The sequence below is a fragment of the Alligator mississippiensis genome, chromosome 12 (genome assembly GCF_030867095.1).
Source record: "Alligator mississippiensis isolate rAllMis1 chromosome 12, rAllMis1, whole genome shotgun sequence".
Taxonomy (NCBI): Eukaryota; Metazoa; Chordata; order Crocodylia; family Alligatoridae; genus Alligator; species Alligator mississippiensis.
The window spans coordinates 2,886,124-2,906,183 of record NC_081835.1 but is presented as its reverse complement, the minus strand read 5'-3'; the positions used below and the strand labels follow the sequence as shown (position 1 = coordinate 2,906,183).

Genomic DNA, 20,060 nt, shown 5'->3' with positions numbered 1-20,060 from the left:
GTATCCTCGAGTGCCACCTGCTGGCATTTTGTCTATCAGCGATCTCTGGACAGGTGCACAGGCGCGTTGTTCCCATACACATACTGGTGGTTTCTCAAGCCACCAGTTTCGTGGTGGGGAGCGCCGAGACCGCGCAGCCATCTCTCTGGGCAAGGGCAGAGAGATCACCTGGGGGCAGTGGCTTCAGGTCTTTCAGCCAGTGATTAAAATAGTTGTCATCTGGAGCCACCGGTAACCAAAATAGTTGTCATCCATACCGGCTTCACTGTTTTTGGGGGGTTGCACAGGTCTCCAAGTAGATAGTCTTTGCTCTTCCAGTCCAAAAGTTAGTTGGGACAGGTTGGTTTCACGTTTCTAAATAAAAATTAAATTTGCTTTTATCGCAAAGCCCCGAGGAGAATTCACAACCTTGGCTAAAATCAAATCACCAGAAAATTGAAAATGAGAGGTTTGCTGTTTTCTCCCCCCGCCTTCCTTCTACAGCTCACTTCAGTGTTCAAATGAACTGCCTTAATTACACAAAATAATTGGATCAGCGTTTGAGCTGCCTAGTTTCACATTGGAGTTTTACAGATGTTTGCAGTTTTGTTTCATTAAGGATCGCCTGGAGCCTTCTGCAGACGTCAAGATTTGCTGGTCAGAGCGCAGTATTTTCAGAGAGCTAGTGCTGATCCGGATCCCTTGCAAACAGAGAGGGTTTTCATCTTCAGCATCTGTAGGAGATTAACGCTCCCCGCTCATTCACAGCCGATGCGTAGCTCTGCATGCGTGAACCTCACCATCCTGCGGTTTGTTCAGAGATGTGGAGCTGGTTGAGGGTGGTACGCGCTGGAGGCCAGGGATGATGGCATAGTGGTCTTAAACTCCACCGTGGCCTGCATAGGAGCTGCGCCGATGGAGTCTGTCACCATGTTAGTCCAGCTCTGTGTCCTCTCCCTGGAGCTGCGGGGCCCATTGTAAACTGAGACTTGTAAACTTGAGGCCAGTCTGCCCCTCGGCACCTGCTCGAGCAAGAGGATGCGGTCCTGACAACACACGTTCAAAATGGCATCCGAAGTCCTGCACACGTCCTTGCACGTAGCCAGGTTCCTTTCACGTAAGCGCCATTGATCCCTTTGAAGTAAAAGGGGATAATCTATCGAGCTGGACCTGGACCGCGGTGTATCGCAGTGAGGTCCACTGTCTTGCAAGCTGGCACCTACCCTCCCACCCTTTGGAAAGCGTTCATGGCTTGGAAAGAAAGTTATTTGGCCTACGTGGGAATGGCTGTTTCTGGAGGAAATCCTCCTGGATTTGTTTCTAAGGCTGGTAGCGTTGCTCTCCAAATACCATCTCTTGCAGTGATTGTATTCTTCACAAAAGCTCCTGGGATTCACATTATTACATTTCCCTCTTTGGAAATGGCAACTTTTGAGAAGTCATTAAACAAACCAAAGGAAGGGAGAAAAAAAAAACCCCAAACCTCTTTACTATTACTGTGTGACAATTGAGTGAGCTGCAATAGGAAGCCTTCACTAGTGTGCTGCAAAGGCCTGGTTAATTAGGGATTCAAAATCTCTTCTGTTTGCTTCCAGCTGATCTGCAGGGTTTTCAACTCCTCGGCACAAAGGCGCCCTCTTCCCTTTTGATTTCTGTAAAGCTGATTATGTTTTTCCTCTTGGCCTCTGTTGTAGCTGTTCTTGCTGTTGTTAGTCTGAAAAATGACTAAAGAGATGGTATCAAAATGGAAAAATCTCTCTGAGAGACTGGCACAGTGGAACCGAAAACTCCTCTGATTATCAGGTTCCTGAGGACAGATTTAACTCCTTCGATCCTGTCTCTTTTCTGCTTTACCTTTCTGGTCAGTCCCAGGAAATATGTAGCTGCAGCGCGTGTGCAGAGGTGCCCAGCCATGGGTGTGTGTACTGAGCACTTTGTACAACCAGGGCACAGCATTATTTAACGAGCAAGACAGTACTTAGCACAGGGGTAGAGACCTTGTGAGAGCACGCGTACGGGGTCCAGACCTGCCTTGCTGTTCCCGGGGTCCTTGCTGTTTCCGGCTCTGCTACTGGCCAGGAGGCAAGTCACCTCACCACTCTGTGCCTCAGTTTCCCTGTCTGTAAAATGCTGCTAGTGATGCTCTTTTTCTTTGCAAAAAGGCTTTCACAGTCAGTGATAAAAAGCAGTCTGCTCTGCAAGCGCTCAGGATTTCATCATATTGCATGGACAGAGTCCAGGACACACATCCCCAGTGGGAAGCCTGAGGAAGTATAGTGAGGAACACGGTGTCTGTGTGTTTCCCCTCCATCAGGCTCTGGCAGGGCAGGTGGAAGGGGACGGCAAGACCCAGGACCCTCCTCTGCCCCCAGCAGCAGCATCTCAAGAAGGGTGGGTTGGAGCAAACGCATGCAACGGCCCTTCGTGTCTGCCGTGGGTGAAAACGCCACGCGGTCCTGTCAATCTGTCCAGCGTACATCATCCAAATCAGCTGCTGTGCTCTGATTAAGAGCCACTTTTTCCTAGTGCCACTCTGTTTTTTCTACGGTGAGATTATTTCAGGGTGTGATCAGTGGTGTTAAGTGTAAATAATCACTCCATAAACTGTGAATGTCTCCCAGGCGGGTGCGATGGGGCAGGATTTTGCTAAAATGATTTGGCAAATGGGAAAGCTGGGTTTGCTGAGTATCTGCATTAAACCGGGTATGTGCACCAACTGCAGCTGGTGAAGGCGCAGAGACCCAGCATCCGCTCTCGCTGTCTCCGGAAAAAAAACAGCCCATTTTTATTTTAAGTCACGTATGTTGCAAGCCAGCTTTGCAAACCCAGCCACTTTTTCATCCCCCAGTGAAGGTTTATTAGGGTTACATTTCCATTTCCCTCTATCAGGCTTTCTCCCCAAGTTGTACTATTGCAGTTTTCAACTCAAATGCAGAGCATATGGGAAACGAGAGGATTTAAACGGTGCTGAGCGATATAGCCGCTCCGGCTGTTCCCAGTACTCGGCGGAGTGGAGAGGATGGTGTTGCTGTAACTGCTCTGCAAAGTCATTTTCAGGATTTGAGCAGCAAAAGGTAGTTTTTGAGGCAATAGAAGAGCAAATCCTGCCATTAAAAGCACTAGGCACAGCTCCTGCTAGTCTTAGACAGGAGGGAGAAGTCTGTGAAGGCCAGCACTACCATCTAGCGGCTGAAAGACATCACAAGGACTCCAGTAAAGTTTTATCTGTTAACGAACCTTAAGTATACTGTGTGTACCCACCATGCTCAATAAACCGTTCAGCTGAAAACGAGCTACATACCAGGACACTTTCGTTTGTCTCATCTGAAGACCATCATTTTGCAGACTCCTCACGCTGGTTATCCAAGGTACGGTACCCAACTGAAGGAAATTGGAGGCGAAAAGAAAACACAGTTAAATACAAATGAAGTCCAAGCCGCTAACTTCCAGAAATCCACCGTTAAGTCATAGGTGCCCGCCCCGTGTATGGCAGCTCTTTAATGTATAATATATAACAAGATGCATCACTTCAGTGTAATGCAGCAGTACCTGTGCAAATTCATTGTTGCTTAGCTTAGAAAAGCACAACTGAGTCTTTCTCTACACTCCTTTTGGGAACAATGCTTTACCTCTCTGCGTAGGCTCCCAGGAGATCGATTTAGTACAGCAATCATTTGTCAGTCTCCTGCTCTATGAAATCCTGACAAAGAAACAGTCCAAAGAGCCATTTTTTCAGGCAGACCTCTTGATGGTTGGTATTATTTAACGACTGTCATGAAAACTCTGAAATTGTTGCTTTACAAAATGCATCCGCTCCCCACCCTGACCCGGTCTGTTGTGAATTGGCAAGAGGGCAGATTCGCCATCAGTGAGAATAGTCTTTGATTGTGCATATGCGTTTCCAACAAATTCCCATCCGACTTGCGCAGAAGTTCAGCAGGCAGGAAATTACACCAGTAAATAGCCTGTCAGAGCTTGTCGCCAGCCATGATCAAGTATATTAAAGGCATTTCACAGTGACTGCATCTACCACCTCTGCTCTGTCCCTTGAAATGGGGGTATCAGTTGGTCACGATGTCAGTGCTGCTGGGCACCTAGGAAGGAGACAAGATGATGGAAGAGGCAGCAGGAGGGGCAGGGGCACAGAGTATTATACATTGACAGTGAAAACCTCCTCCTTTGGGAGTCAGATAAGGACCAGCTGCTAGGCTGGCCCCGTCTCAGGTTCAGGCTAAGTGATGCTGAGACAGCGGTTCAGTACTTTAATGCAGATTTGATCCATACAGAATCCCTCCTGTATATGATATATCCATATGTGCTTGTCCAAATAACCCTTTTTGTCCAGATGTAAGCCCCTTGCAAGGAGCAGGGGGACTGCCTCTCTGCTTAAAGCATCAGCCGGCACAAGGAGGTCCCAATTTTGGTTGGTCTCTTGCTGCTACTGTGCTGAAAGTCAATTGAAACTTCATGGGAGTGGGCGGCCTGTATGTATTAAAAGCACTTTTTGCCTCTCCGATGCTCACATTTCTTGTACAGGTGCTCCTTCCTTAACGTCGTCCCGGTTAACGTTGTTTCGTTACTACGACACTGATCTATTAGAGAACATACTCGTTTGACGTCGTGCAATGTTCGGTTATAACGTCATTTGGCCGCCGCCTGCTAGTAGGTAACTACTGTGATGTAATTGGATTTGCTTAACATCGTTTCACTTAAAGTTGCATTTTTCAAGACCGTAACTAGCCAAGAGTAGCTGTACTTCCGTGGCAGGTGAGCATGAGTTGGTATTTATATTACGTGTGCATGCCCACGTGTGTGCAGAAAGACAGAAGAAGATCTACTACAATTAATTAGATATCCTTTTTTTTTTTTCCTTTTTACTGTCGATCTAGTCTTGAACCATGGCATTCCTCAGCTGTCCCCACGTTCAGTCTATCGACAGGCCTAGCAGGTTATCAAGGGTTGATTCATGGCACAGTGATACGATTCAATTGTGCTTATTCATTATTTATAGAAATCACAGGCTTCAACATAATGGCCGTATCAGGTTACAAGAGCAAGCTGGCTGTTATAAATTAAATAGAGATTGACTAGACTGTGCTAGACACAGCAGTCTATGAATGAAAGCATTGAATGTGTTCAGATCTTTGCTCTCTACTGTAAGGTCACAGGTAGAAATGTTTTCTCTAGCAGACTTTGCGACCCAGAGGTGAATAGAGCTGACAATTAAATCAAGTGATACTCCTCTTAATACAGCCTGGTATGCTGCAGGCTTTTTTCTTTTTTTTGCAAGAACATAATATTGGCTTGCATTCAGTTTATGGTCGGCTGTAACCACCAGGCCCTTCTCTGCAATGCTGTAGTCTAGCTAGTCATTCCCCAGTCTGTATTTGTATATACACCCCAAGGACTTTGCACTTGTCCTTGCTGAATCTCACCTGATTGATTGCCAGCCTATTCAGGTCATTCTGGATCCTAGCCCTGCTCCCCAACTCTACCCAATTTGGTGTCATCTGCAAATTTGCTAAGTGTGCACTCAATCCCATCATCCAAATCATTAATGAAGATATTAAACAATACCAGACCCCTGGGGAAACCCCCTTTGATACCCCTCCCAACTAGACATTGAGTCATTGATGACTACTCATTGAGTACAATGCTCCAGCCAGTGACATACCCCTGTACAGTACTTTCACCTACTCCGTGTTTCTTTAGCTTATTCATGAGAACGTCATGAGAAACGGTGTCAGAAGCCTTGCTAAAGTCAAGGTATATCACACCCACTGCCCTCCTCCCATCCACAGAGCCTGTCACCTCTTCATCGAAGGAAATCAGGTTGGTCAAGCAGGACTTGCTCTTGGTAAACCCATGCTGGCTGTTCCTGATCACCTTGTTCTCCTTTAGGTACTTCACAGTGGGTTCCTTGAGTATCTGCTCCATGAGCTTTCCATGGACAAAGGTCAGGAGGACTGGTCTGTCATTTCCCAGATCCTCCTCCTTCTCTTTCTTAAAGGTGGGCACTATGTTTGCCCTTTTCCAGTCATCCGGGTCCTTGCCTGACCTCCAGGAGTTGTAAAGAGGATAGCCAAAGGCACTGAAATCACCTCGGCCAGTTCTTTCCCGTGCCCTAGGGTGCATCCCATCCAGAAAAGATTGCCATTGCGTCATGAGGATTACAGCTCAGGGTGGGGACAGATGAACAAATTATCCCAAATTCAAAGATGGGAGGGGGCAGTTTCCACACCTCAGCTGCTGCGCAGTAGTGTTTTGGTGTCTGATCTGTGCCTCAGGGAAGTAGAAGCTTATGGGTTGCATCTTTTAGGAATAAACTATCCCAGTTTCCCTCTCACTTACTGCAAGAGAGAGGACACACAACACAGTGACTGCAGGTCAACTCCCACGCCGTAAATCCTTCCCTTCCTCCATGTGTTTAGTTCACGAAATGTATGTAAAGGGGGAGCAATGGATGCAGCGATGCTTTCCCGGATTCATTTTTTGTACTTAACATATCCCATTTTACAAATAAGGGTGTTTTCTCCAACAGAGCTTCCTTTTGGTCTATTTGACATAAAAGACGTTAAACCAGCACTTTGCAAACTTGGCTGCATGCAACGTATGCTTCATCCTGCTGCCTTTCACTGATGCAACACTCAGCCCACGGCTCACAAGAGTTGAGGCGGTTCAGCTCCTGTTTGGTGCCTGGTTTTCAGATTTAAGGAGCACCCAGCAGTTCCCCCTGAAGCCACAGAGGCAGTGGAGAGGCCTGAAGTGTAGACACCCAGGTCCGAGTGCTTTGGATTTCCCCTTAGTGCACAGTACCTCTTTTTGACAGTATCAGGTTAATCTTGTCCTGGATTACAGAATCAATAAATGCATTAAAATGCCCCATTGCAATAGCCCCAAGGGAACAGGATGGCATAATTGCTTCACTAGATGATCTGGAGAGGGTGTTTAAAACAGGCTGTGAAGGCAGAACCCAAAAACATGGACTCTTTGCTGCACATCATTCAGCTGTTAATAACTTTTCCCTCATGCTTCCATTCCCTGGAAAGACACGACTAGCTAGCTGGTGTCTGAAGCTAATTTTATGAACGATAATTTAATACACAGTGCACATAAACTGTGTACTTAGGCTGAATACAAATCATGTTTCAGTGACATGAATTATGCCCTTAGCTGAAGATCACTATGGCAACTAATGACATCATCCCAGGCTTCAACCTGCACTAAATCCATTTCCTAAGTGTCTTTATTTTATTGAAGTGGAGATCGTCTTGGCTTTATTGAGTATGAATTTATAAGTACCGCCGTGTTGTCAAAGGTTTGCGATGTATGTTTACTGTCATTTGGAAAGGTTTATTCCCTTTGTGGCTAATGTTGTTCTCATGAAGAAAACCTAATGAAAATTGCTGTTTGTATTTGGTTGGTAACATTTGTTGATAACATATGGTCTGGGCACGCTTCAGCAAATACGAAGGTTTTAATAGTAAACAGAGATGCAAGTTGTGTAAAGCAGCTGCTGTCAGAATACACACAGTGAAGTTTGGGTGTCTTCTTCCACGTCCCCCCTCCCGAGAGCAGCCTTGTCTATGGTCTTTCTCATTTTCCCCATGGGAGCAAACTGACAATGCATCAAAGTTTTTGCTTTTCGGAGAGGGGGAAATGAAGCCTGTGCCTTTGAGCCGCAAAAGAAGGAAGGTTGTTTCCTGCTTCTCGGGTGTCAAACACCTGTTGAAGAGCTGGTGGATCTCTTGGGAGAAAGCCCTAATACTTGGGGATCCTAATGGGAACCACTGCTGTTTGATACTTTGGGCAGTTCGATGCCCCGGCATAAAAGATTCAATGCATTTGCGCTGGGTGGTGTGCTGACCCCAGGTAGGAAGTTTCAGATCAGATCCGCCCAGGGGAAATGCCTGGTTTAATCAGGTCTGTCCTGACTATGCAGAGCCCGCAGGTACAGTGGTAGTAAATGATGTTCAGAAGGCGGTAGAGCATGAAGCCACATTGCTGTATGCACAAGGAGAGGGATATTATGTTTCCTGGGATCTTTCCCACGCAGAAAACACCATTCGATGCTTTGTATGAGAAGCAGAAACACTCAGGGCTAGATCTGCGTCCATCTTAAATTTGATTTCCAGGGAGAAACACCAGTGTGTCAGCTGAGCAGCGAGCCCCATGTTTGCATTTGAAATAGGAAAAGTGTAGGAGTGGAAATATAATGCTTAATAAATGCTCGGTCGAATACATTACAATATTTTATCATGCTTAAGGTGTGATTAAATTAGTGCATGATTACTGAGGACACTGATTGACAGCTGGCTTCACCCACTCCATCACTGCAGATGTGTTTGATGCGACACAAGATTTAGCTGATTTCCTGTGGTTTATCGTGTACCTCTCCTGCACCCCTGGTTTTGTTGAACCTTTTGCCCAAGCAATGGGATGAGTCTTCAGGCTCTCTGTCTTTGTAACGTCTCTCGTGTTGCATTTCTAGGGACGGTGCAGGTCAAGCCTTTCAGAGCTTAGAGTGACCGTGTCTAGGCTGCTAGGCTCAAATCCAGGCGTTGGAGTAAATGGGCATGGTTTTCAAAATGGCTTGGTCCCCAGCTGTTTCTCCCAACTTCATTGGGAAGGGGAACATATTCAATATGTTTCCAAATTAAGTGATGGTTTCTGTTGGTGGCTAGATATGGGACCAAGGACCCCAACTTCAGATATTTGCTGTTGTGGCCTCTCCAAGTTCTCCTACTGTTCCTTGAATCATCTCCGTCACTGCACCTTCAATCCCTTGTGAAACCCAGGGTTTTCCAATGTCTCTTCAGTTACTCCTTGGCTTTTTGTGTCCCTGCTCCTGTGTCCTCTGCTTCCCCAGCCATTCCCAGTGATAACCACAGCTGAAGTCCTGGGGAAGTCCTTGTGCTGCAAGGAGCAGTGAAAGCCCTGTGCTGCTAACCCTTGCTGTAATGGGAGGTCGCTCATTTTGGAAGTGTGTGGCTTAGCTAACTCTGAAAGTCTCGGACACAACCACCCCCCTACTTATTCCTAAAGGCATTCAGGGACACTTCAGTCGGCCTGATCCTGATCTACACCATACCAGTGTAAATGCAAAGTGACTCTGCACTACCCAGATCAGGTGTTTTGGGGGGCAAGTCACCACTTTGCAACAGAGAGAGGTCCATCAGCCTCTTTAGCAACGACTTGGTTTCACCACTGCTGGAAGCTTCGTCTCCTGGGCTAGCGAGCTGCCAACGCTTGCAATGCGGTGACAAGTCGAGACACTTTGCAAAATGTATCTGAAGTTAATTGGACTATTAAAACGAAGATTGAAAATGTAAAAGCTTCCCTAGTCTTATGATTATGGAAAGTACCACTCTGTAGAAATGGCCACAAATCACATGAAACCAAATGTGTGCAAACCCCAGAGCTGCCAGAGGGAGGGAGGTTCAGAGCTATCAGCAAAATTCTTGTGGGAAAAAAAATAACTGGCCTTTAAAAGATGACAAAACAATGTTTCATGCCTGAATCAGAGCTACTAGCATCCACGGGCTGGAAGCAGAAATACCCAAACCAGTACGGCCTGTAGCTCCTCACTGAGACGAAACGAAGGCAGGTAACCTGCCTGGGTTAGCTTCACCTGGAGACCTTCAGAAAGGACTTCACAGGGGACATTTGCCATTTCTGCATGGCACGGGTAATGAGCCAGGCTTTGAGATCATTGCATTATCCCTGTCCCCATCGGAGCAGGAATGTGTGCAAGAGTGTTTCAGAAAATGCCTGTGTCAAAGAGGCAAAACCTGGGTCTGGTGCAGTCAGGGTTAGGTACAAGGGTTGCCTGCTCAGTAAATGGCTCAAGGGCAGCAGCAGCAAGCTTCTCATCAGGCATTTGAAATGCTGGTGAACCCATCCTCTGCTGGATTGCACGAGCAATCTCTCCTCACGGTTGAGATAAGAGCTACCTCTGTTAGAAGTCAGGTGAATTCCTGCGAAATCTCACGCTGAGCTGCACGTCCCCTGGACCCATCAAGAATTAAACCCTTTTTTTTGCAAAAATCTAGTTGGTCTAATAAAAGAGATCACCTCTACCATGAGTCCTGACTGCTGTTTCTTCTAGACCAGTACGGCTACATCCTGGATACCTGATACAGCTGTGAATGCTTTTTGTTACCTTGCATCATATTTGTATTATGCTGAAGTTTATCTTTGTGTCCCTAGTACCAAAAAGGTGGCAGATTTGCAGTTTTGAAACAAGGTGATTGCTTCTCTGGAAATCCAGGAGCTGAAAGTCTGAAATATCCTGTCTGGCAAGCAAGGTCTTTAAAAAGAGGACGAAAAATGTCTCGGTTGCTGGCTTCAGGGGAGCCAGTCCTGAAAACTCATCGACGTACATTAGTGCTATCCATTTACCTTGCGACAGCTGCATCGTCCATGCATGTCATTGCTGTAAGTTTGAGAAGAGGACGTATGAGTGCAATGAGGACTGCAGACAGATGGAGCGCATGTGCTGTCCTAAAGAAATCACTTGCCCTAGCAGTCTGAAAAACACTAGCGCTCTGAGTTAAAGCAGGCAGCGAGCTATTGTCAAGGAAACGCGCAGTTTGGAGCAACGCTGCCTTTACTGGTAGACCTAAAATTAGACCTGCCATCTGTGTTTTGATTTCAGTGCTTGCGCATATGAGTTACCTGCCACCCTGTGTTGAAGGCAGGTGAGGGATTTAGGTATTTGCACAGTGGGAGAATTCTGCTCCTTACCCGATGCTGCAAAAAATTGGAGGAAAGAGCTGGGGTAAACCGAGCCAGCCTGAAATGTCACCTTGGCACATAACTAAAGCCACGCGAGCTCAGGACCCTGACCTGTTCGTATCGTGGTTTGGGCCTGCCTGGCTCGAGCAGGAGTCTCTTCTTGCAGCAGATTCAACCTGTGCTAAGTCCGAAGGTACCGGCCGTTTCATAAGAGGGAGCCTGCGCAGGCAAGGTTTCCATTGAGATTTGCATTTGTTTTGAGCTCCAGTCAGCAGATGAATGGATTTGGTGCATCTGCCTACAAGCCTGAGAGACTCACTCACGTGGCTCCTCTTCCAAGGAGGATTTTTTTTTTTACTGATGATGTCTCACCCCAGCTTTCCAAAAACCTGGTAGATAATTTTTTTCTCAGAGAAAAGGTCACCAAAGGCTGCTGTTCCACGTTCTGCCTGTCATCCTTGTCACAGCCGCTTTCAGGAGAAGAGCCATCAAAAGGATGCTTTGTCCTGATTTATGAGGGATTTATTAAGCAGAAAGTGAGGAGAGAAAGGAGCTGCCTCTCTTTGCCATGAAAGACTTAAAATTTCCTGGGACAAAATTTAAATGAGCTACAAATCCTTCTCAGCTGTAATGACAGGTCCCCCATCTGTCCAACATCTGGAGACAAGCACCTACAGAGCAGCATCATACAGGGCTTGGGTGGTCTTCCCTAAATCTCTCTTCTCACCCAAACCTTAGTGCACTCTCAGTAAAAATCAGTAGCAGAAATAGAGCTGCTATCAGGAAGATTTTATGCCCGCTGGCTCCAGTGGCCTCAGGGTGAGTCCTTACACACTAAGTCACCCCGGTGAAGTCAGCAGGACCCCATTAATCAGGGAAACACTGGTTGCGGTGTAATTAATGGGATACTGTAAATTGTCAAGAGCTGTAATTCAACTGCACTTGTCAAAAACTAATGAGCACAAGGCACTTAGTGGTCACTGTTTCTTTATACTTTGCTTACTCACGAGTATACAAAATGCTGCGATATGTGGCAGGGCCTGCCTGAAACTAAGGTGATTTTGCTGAATCTTGAAAGAGGCAAATGTGCTCTGTGACATTAGCTCCTTTTCGGTTAGGGAGTAATATGAGGACTTGCTGGGCTCTGAAGTTGTCTATGGGAAGCAGTGCATTTGCCCTCTAGGCCATTGCTTTCAACTCCAGGTTTGCAGCTGATGGATGAGTCAGGTAATGAATTGCACCAGCTTGTGTTGTATATCATGAACTGGTGCCAGTGCTTGGGTGAATGAGTATCCGTATCATCAGCCCCACCATCTCAATCAGGAGGACTCGGCCTTCTCGTTAGCAGTCTCTCCAGGCTAAACTAATCTGACTGCAGAGGCGACCACTGCAGCTGGCAGCTGGAGCCCATAGGAAGCTCAGCATTGAAAAGCTTGCACCGCTCCGCTCCGCTCTTCTCCACTCCACTGCTTTCTCAGCTATAAGGGGAAAAAAAAAGCTTAGAAAGAAGCAAGATTCACATCCAACAAGAAAAAAGGGGGGTGGGAAGGGGAAGCTACATCAAGTAGGAGAAGAACATCAGGTACAAGGAACTATAGATGCCCTGTCCGTAGTCACGAATATCCTCTTATTGTGTAACTCCTGCACAGACTTGCATTGCACTGCCGCTTGAGGCTTTCTTTTGTTAACGTGCAAGCCAGATGCCAATAAATAAAGTTCACTTCAAACTTGCTGTCTTGTGACTTCCAGGTCCTCCGTTGTCTCCCACGAAGAACCACAACTTTTCTAAGCATCTGTCTCGCATTTCCCTAACACGTTAATTAGCACGTTGTCGCTCACACACTCGTACGCTTTCCTGCGTGTGTGACAGGCGGCGACGTCCCAGATGAACCGTGTCTGCACCCGGGTGGTGGCACAGCTCTCCTGCTTTGGTGTCTAACCCTTTCCCCTGGTTGTTTTTCACAGCTGGGGCACTCAAGGTGACTTCAACACGACGCACGCGCTTCCCGCGGTGAAGGTGAAGCTGTTCACGGAGAGCACCGGCGTGCTGGCTCTAGAGGACAAAGAGCTTGGGCGGGTAAGGACATCTCACGTTTCGCGATGCCTCTTTCCCGCGTGGCTCGGGGGGCTAAGGACCCTGAGGGGGTGGCAAGCAGAGCCTTGGGACGCCACGCCACAAATAAGCGAGCAAACTAGAAATGTTCCTTTTCATTGCTGGAAACCAGCGTATCCCCTGTGTCGTCCCCGGCGCTGGCTTTGAGTGGCCGTAGTTCAGCTGGAGCGAGCAAGCGTCGGGTATCTTTTGTGCGATGCTGGCAGGCCTGGCCCCCCAGAAAGCACACACGAAAATGCCCTTTGCTGAGCTAAAAAGCGAGATTGTTTGGAAGTAGAAAAGAGTATTTCAGGCTGGGCCAGGGGGTGCTGGGCTGCTTTCAAACACACAGGGCCGTCGCTGCAATGCTGGAGGAAAATAGCATTGAAGGGGCTGATAGTAGCGACTATTTAGGAGGGGGGAAATCCTGGCCTCGTTGAAACCTGTGACTCCCCCGGGGCCAGGACTTTGCTCTGGGAAGCGGAGCATTGCTGCAGGCCTGGGAGGTTGGTCATCTGCCAGGGCGCTCGTTAGCAAAGAATTTGGATGTTATGGCTTTGGGTACAGACCCCACTTTCCTCCTCCACCTCCCCACCCCTCGCTGCAGTCCCTAACGTGGACCCCGGTCTCTGAGACGGGTTGTCCTCCAGCACCGTTGTCGACTTGCAGCGTGCCCACGGAGAGTACTTTTCTCTTGCTTTATGACACTTCAGCGAGTCGTCATTGATTTTTTTCACGGCCTGCAGCTATACAATTTATCTTGGCTGCCGCTATAATTGGCAGTGAGCTCTCTGCCGTCTTTTCCTCCGCTCTTTAGGCATTTCAGTTTGGCACATCCACCGCAGCCATTTTTCTAAAAGTGAGCCCCCCCTCCGCAGTCCAGGCCAGCATCCCAGGTGCCCGAGCCGCCCTCCAAATGTAGAGGAATGAAGTGAAAATGAAACACAGAGCCTCCAATAAGCCACCCAAGGATTATTCACATTCAAAGAAAACTTTTCAAACATGTTAAATATGCGGAGGGTGAAAGTCTCTGAGACGCCCGTGCAGCATTGACATTTAAATCCTGGGCTGGGCTGAAATGTCACAGGACGTGCCTTCAGGAATTATCGTTCCAGATCTCAGGAAGGTGGAACGAAAGAACAGAAGCACGCGGCTGCTTTTTAAAGCTAAAGAAAAGGGCTGCAAACCAACTATATGCAGGGAGCCAAAGGGCAAAGGCTATTTCAGGAGCAAAGGGCTGGAGGGCAAGTCCATTCCTCTGCTTTTTTGATACCCGAGTGCAGACAGATTGCAAAAAAAAAAAAAAATAAAAAAGCATTTTAGGAGCAGAAACATGGTGACAAGCATGTCTTTTTTAAGTCTTTATCGGACCATGGATGTTAGGCTTCGTCCTGCGTGAGAGCAGCAGCTGGAGGCACCCCCCAGAGTAGTTTCCCTATTGCATTTCCAAGTTTATCGTGTGTACCAGGACAGGTGGGCAGGGCTGCCTAGGCCATGGTGTGGGCATAGCCTGTAAAGTCCTCTTTATATTCCTCTGATCACAGCGGATCTTCAAAACCTGATCAGCTAAAGCCAGCAGTGGGTGGTGGTGATGAATGTCCTGGCACATTTGAAACCCACACGCTCGTTTTATACCAGCCTCCAGGAAGCCATTCAGTGATAGCTGTTTTTGGTCTGAGCTGGAGTGAAAGAAGCCCGTCTCATTACAGAAGCAAGGTGTCAGATCTCCCTGCACCAGCCTTGAAAGTGTTACAAAAAAAAGAGCTAGGGGAAATAAAGAAAACCTCCCCAAAGAAGGGAGCGTGGCATTCACATGCCACCTGTGCCTCCTGCATCACCACAATGCGCTGCGTGCGATTTCTCAGCAGCAAGGAAGCTGCCTTACCTGCCAAGACCCATGGTCCATAAGAACAGAAGAATACAAGTACCATCCTGGGTCCATCTAGCCCAGTAGTCTGTGTCCAACATTGGCAGAGGTGGATGCTTTAGTGGTAAAGCACTGAATATAGTCATCTATCCCCTATTCATGACCCTTCCTGACACCCACCATTACTGATATAGCGATGCCAGGAAACATCTCCAACTATTTGAATAGATTTATCCTTCATGCATTTGTCTAGTCCCTTGTTGAGCCTGGCTCTGCTCTTTGCTTCTCCCTCCTCCCGTGGCAGAGCATCCCGCAAGGACTTTTCCTTGTTAGTTCACTGATGTCAGTAGTATTCTGGGACTTGGTGAAGAACAGTTCCCTTTGTCCGTACCGTTCATGATTGTTCAGCCCTCTAAAATATAGATTATATAGACCTTGCATGATTTTTATAGACCGAGACCTCTGGTTCTCCATCCTATCTCTGCCTGTGCTGAGCTTTCCATTGCGGGGTCTGCTCCTTTTTCCCTGTGTGGTGGCTGTTGGGTTAGGTCCCGCTTGCTTTGTAGCTCTTATTCCAGCTGAAGAGCTGTGCTTCTTGCCAGGTGGCAATGGGGAGCACTGCTGACTTTGCTAGCCCTGGGAGCAATTAACTTTGCCTGCTGTGAGGATAAAGAATTCAGCCCCCCGCACACAAGAGCAAGCCCAGTTGCCGGCGAGAGGCTGATGAGCCAGCTCCGCTGGTTCATTTTCACGCTGAGTTCGGCAGGGACCATCGCTCCCTTTTGAGCTCCTAAAACCTAAACCACACTGACCAGCACCGGCGCACGACCCGGCGATGTCTCTCGGAGCACGGCTCCTGGCACACCTGAGTGAGCCGCATTTCGGATAGGCTCTGTGCCTGGACGCATGCCGCCTTCTGTCTGCTGCCGATGCTTATCCTAATTGATTGGTTTGGGAGTTATTTTTAATCTAATAATTACACCAGGAACACGGTAAGGCACTGATTGGGCTGTGCATAGAGACACAGACCTGTCTGAGCTGACGTGGGAGGCAAGCAGAGGCTCAGAAAGAAAGGGAAGCTTAGGCACTTTCCTACACAAAAACACCCAGTTCTTGCTGCCCCGGCAGACATGCTTTTGTGGTCTGACGAGCACTTACAATGCTCGCTTCTCATTGCAATAGCTAGCTTGGCAGCCGGCCTGTCCTACTCCCCACTTAGCTGCATCTGTTGGACGTGAGAGGTGGAAAAGCCTTGCAAACCTTCAACTTCTAGACTCGAGAGGTGAAAGTCGGGTTTTATTGAAGCCAGTAGCAAACATTTCACCGGTCTGAATGGAGTCCAGCTTTCTCACTTGAACAAGGCAGGATGAGAGGGCCCGTGAGAAACAAAAATCCCAGTTGATTCCTTTCCCCCATGACAACAACTCGAAAATCAGTCAAGGCAAATAGCATCCTACCTGTATTTAATAAGTGAGGCAGCTTTCCTTGAGCCAGATGTTTGACTGGGCTGCATTAAAGCCCCTCTGATCCCACCACCTGGCTTGGAGCTCCTCTGGACCCGAATCAGAGGCTTGTTTAATTATGAACCGTGCAGCTGCAGTGTAGGGAGATGGCACAGCAGAGCCACTCGCGCTGCTTTGCTCGGGAGGCAACTTGCCATTGCTCCTGCAGCAGCTGGGTTGTGAGAGCATCTCCAGACCAGCCACACGGCATGGGAAGGAGAGCCCCACATCACTGAGGACACCAGCCTTGGGGAAAGCCCAGCCTGTTAGGCAGGATGTGGTGAGAAGGAGCCTTTCCCTGCTGCTGTCTTGTGGCCCGGTGCCAAAGCTCACTTTGGGAATAAGAGGTTCAAAGGATGGAAATGCTACTGTCCCACTAAGATATAAGGCCAGGCATGCTGGTCGCCCGCCCTTCCAAAAAATAAGGCATAACCAACCAATATGGCTCAGTTAATGTACCTAAGAAAACAATAGTGTCAGAGAAATGAGTCTGCTTGGTAAAAATACAGATAGTGGAGTTAAGTGATGGGACAAATAACCAAAAACCACTGAAGTCAACCATAGGCCCTTGGGTCAGACTTGAAAATAATTTTTGAAGTAGGTCCCTGGAGGTGCTGGTGTTAGGACGCTGCTTTCCATGGACAGGGAGAAACCCGTAGTCTGCATCAGGAGAGAAGCTGAAGATGAGGTTGGGTGTAGGGAAGATGATAACCTCTGTGGGCATTTGGCCAGGCAGAAAGGACAGAAAACCCACTGCCAGCTGCAGAAGGATTTGCTCACTCGAAGGTTAACGCATTAAGCGAAGACTTGCCTCGTTGCAGAAGAATGGGCACATCGCTGAGTTTTTACTTTGGGGCGAGTCACCGCGGCAAGAGGAATTCAAGAAAACAACAGGGACAGCGTCGAGTGAATCAGCCCGATGACCCGTCTCGGCTGGCAGGAACACGCGGGACATTGCCGGCTTTGCTGCGCCTTTCACCACGCGCAGCGGCGTGTACTGCAGCCGTGTGAAGCAACGACATGAAAGGGCGCGGAAAAAGGGGCCGCTGGATTAATGCCGTTCCTACAGGCGGCAGCAACAGCGTTGGTCTTTCTGTTGTTCCTTGCCTCTCTAAACAGGCTGTCGGCAACGCATAGCACGGCCGCCACCAGTGTCGGTGAAAACGCCTGGCGTGCAGACAGGAGCAGAATGCGACCCCTGCTGTGAATTAGCACTCGGCTCCCATGGCACGAGATGCGGACTAAGCAGATGGATGGACGGAAAGGGATCGCTTATCTCTTGTTCTTTGGCGCTATTCCGAGTTCGTAGACTCACCGAGCCACCACCCCGCCGGTAGGGTTGCATTGCTCGATGCCAGCTGAGAATCTGGCCCACGTCTGCCCTGTGGAAAGTGGAGGGGAACCTGAAAAGGTCGTCGTTCTTTTGCAACACACAGCAGTTTGGTATCTAAGATGAATTTTTCCTGCTGCAAGGTGATGCTCTTGGATGTGCATTTTAATTTCCGAACTGATTCAGTCAAGAAGCAAAAGAGCGTCTGTAGTGAATTATTCATTTCAAGCCAAGTCAAAAGCAATTGCTCCAAAAGAGGATATTTGTTCAGACTCGCAGAGGGGAGGGAATCCTCTTTCGAAGGCCCTCATACTAAAGTGTTTGCACCTGAAATGCTGTGTTTTGCTCTGGTTGTTTGAGGGAAAGGGTTGGTTTTGTTGCATTTTCTCGCACTCATCAGGTCTCTAAAATGGCCTAGGAAGTGCAATGTAACTGAGCTGCCCTGGCCCAACAAACACTCAGGCCTGAAAAGATCACTGACCTTTCGCAGCATTCGCGGGGGGAGCAAAAAAGAATGTCCCCAAAACAGTCTGGCTTCTAAAATCAAGCAGAAAACCTTGAAAGAGGAGCGTGCTATAGAAAGATTGGGAAAGGCAGCTCCGGAGCGGTCTGTGAACATCAGGAAAGAGCAAACGGTGTCTGTGCCGGTGCCCGTACCCATGCCCAGCCCCATGCTGAAAGCTGAAATGTCGTAATCCAGAAGCCTCCATTTGGGAAACAAAGTGATTGAAACGCATGCTTGCGTTGCTTTCCTTAACGAACGTAATTTGGTCCTCCATGTTACCAGGATCCGTACCAATCGCAATGAGTGTGAAAGACCTCATGTTTTCTGAGCATTTCTCTCCAAACCTTTTAGGGTTTAAATCTAAGGTTTTCATGCTCCCCTTGGTAAACAACTTCTGTCTACAGCATGTGGTCTGCGAGGATGCCCAGCTGAATCACCTGCTGGAAGCTTTCGCTAAGATTCATTCACAAAGTGTGAATTATTCTCTGTTTTGCTGACTTTTGCAGTGCATATTATTTTTTGTAATAAAAAATATAGGATTTTTCAAATTGCTTCAGACTAGAAGTGAAGGAGCTGTGACTTCTGCCTTCCCACGCAGCTCTGGTTATCCAATTAACCATCATGCTTCCACCCTGCACCTCTTGTTGGTCACCCTGTTGGGTCCAGGGGTCTGGACCATCCTTTTGGTTGCATGCGTGAACAGAGCGGGTCCTAAATCTGTGACCGGGTACAATGGTGATGAAGGATTTTAACCAGCAGTGAGCTTCCCTCTTTTCTCTTCCATTCTCTATGCTTTCCTCTTTAAACAACTTTAATAAATCTTTATTAGTAGCAATAGTGAATAGGGAATGATATTTTTAAAAATATCGGCTGCACCACTCATTACTTCTTATGGTCATTAGAAACTAGTAAAACCTGGCATCTCTGAGATGGGCATTCAGTGAACAATCGCTCCTACAGTTCAGGCACGCCTGCAAGTGCAAGGCATTGGGTTTCTGTGGTCTAGGAGGTTCCTTCCAGTCTTGCACGTCTATATAGCAGCAGACAGTTTTGTTAAATCCTAAAGGCTAAATGCCAGCTTTCTTTCCAAAGAGTCTGCCCTGTGCATACGAGAGCCAGGAGGTTATGTTTTGCTGCTCCTGGGAAAGTTCACCCCAATTTAGTTCACTGTATCAGCCCTTGAAAATCTGCGCTGTGTGTGGAGTCAGCAGTCAAAGACAACCTCCACCCCACCTTAAGTCCTGGCTCAAGACAACCGCAACCTGGCTCAAGTCCCGGCCTGTACCTGGAGGTGCTAGCGCTCAACAAAATATTTGTAGTTATTCTTGTAAATATGGACAAGACGATGAACTTTTTTCCTCCGGTCTCGTTCTCTGAAAACTGAACCATTGTTAGGAGAAACTTCCCCAAAGAAGCAGACTCGTAGCCTGGGAGGTGTCAAGGCGAAAGTTAGGTGACGTTAGAAACGGGGCCTGACCCTTCCTCTTGGAGGATGCACGAGGCTTGCGCTGGATGAGTTGGATGTGGTCTGTCCTGGGATGGTTTTAAGATGGAGCGATACTGCAGTGATATATGCAGAGGGACAAAATAGGTGGCAGGCACATTTTTCAAGACTTAGAGAACAAGTATGTGGTAGCTGAAGTAGCCAAGGGAGCTGTATAATCTAGTCCCTAAATACTGGAGTTTGACTTTGAAAACGGTGAGTGAAATCCTTCCTCAATTGAAGAAATCCTGCCTTATATTTTGCCAGCGCAGTCAGTCGTTTCTCTCCTCCAATGCTGTTTTTGTCACGTGCAGGTGGTTCTTCACCCGACGCCCAACAGCCCCAAACAGTCCGAGTGGCACAAAATGACTGTTTCCAAAAACTGCCCGGACCAAGACCTAAAGATCAAGCTGGCAGTCCGAATGGACAAACCCCAGAACATGAAGCATTCTGGGTAAGTGCTCTGGTGCTGCACTCTCCTTGCTTCGGCTACACAAGAAAAATCATTTGTTGTCTGAATTCAGAAATAAAGAGAGAGTCTTTTCTTTTCAGGTACGCAGAAGGC

General features: G+C 47.8%; 1 protein-coding gene across 5 annotated transcripts in view; it reads left to right on the top strand.

Annotated features, from left to right (window-relative positions):
- The window catches only part of CADPS (calcium dependent secretion activator), a 245,143-nt gene that overhangs the window by 106,217 nt on the left and 118,866 nt on the right, over positions 1-20,060 (top strand). For all 5 annotated transcript variants that reach the window (XM_059715930.1, XM_059715931.1, XM_059715928.1 and 2 more), the window contains exons 7-8: positions 12,682-12,793; positions 19,810-19,949. In XM_059715930.1, coding sequence (XP_059571913.1) covers positions 12,682-12,793; positions 19,810-19,949 — 252 coding nt within the window. The remainder of the gene's footprint in view (positions 1-12,681; positions 12,794-19,809; positions 19,950-20,060) is intronic.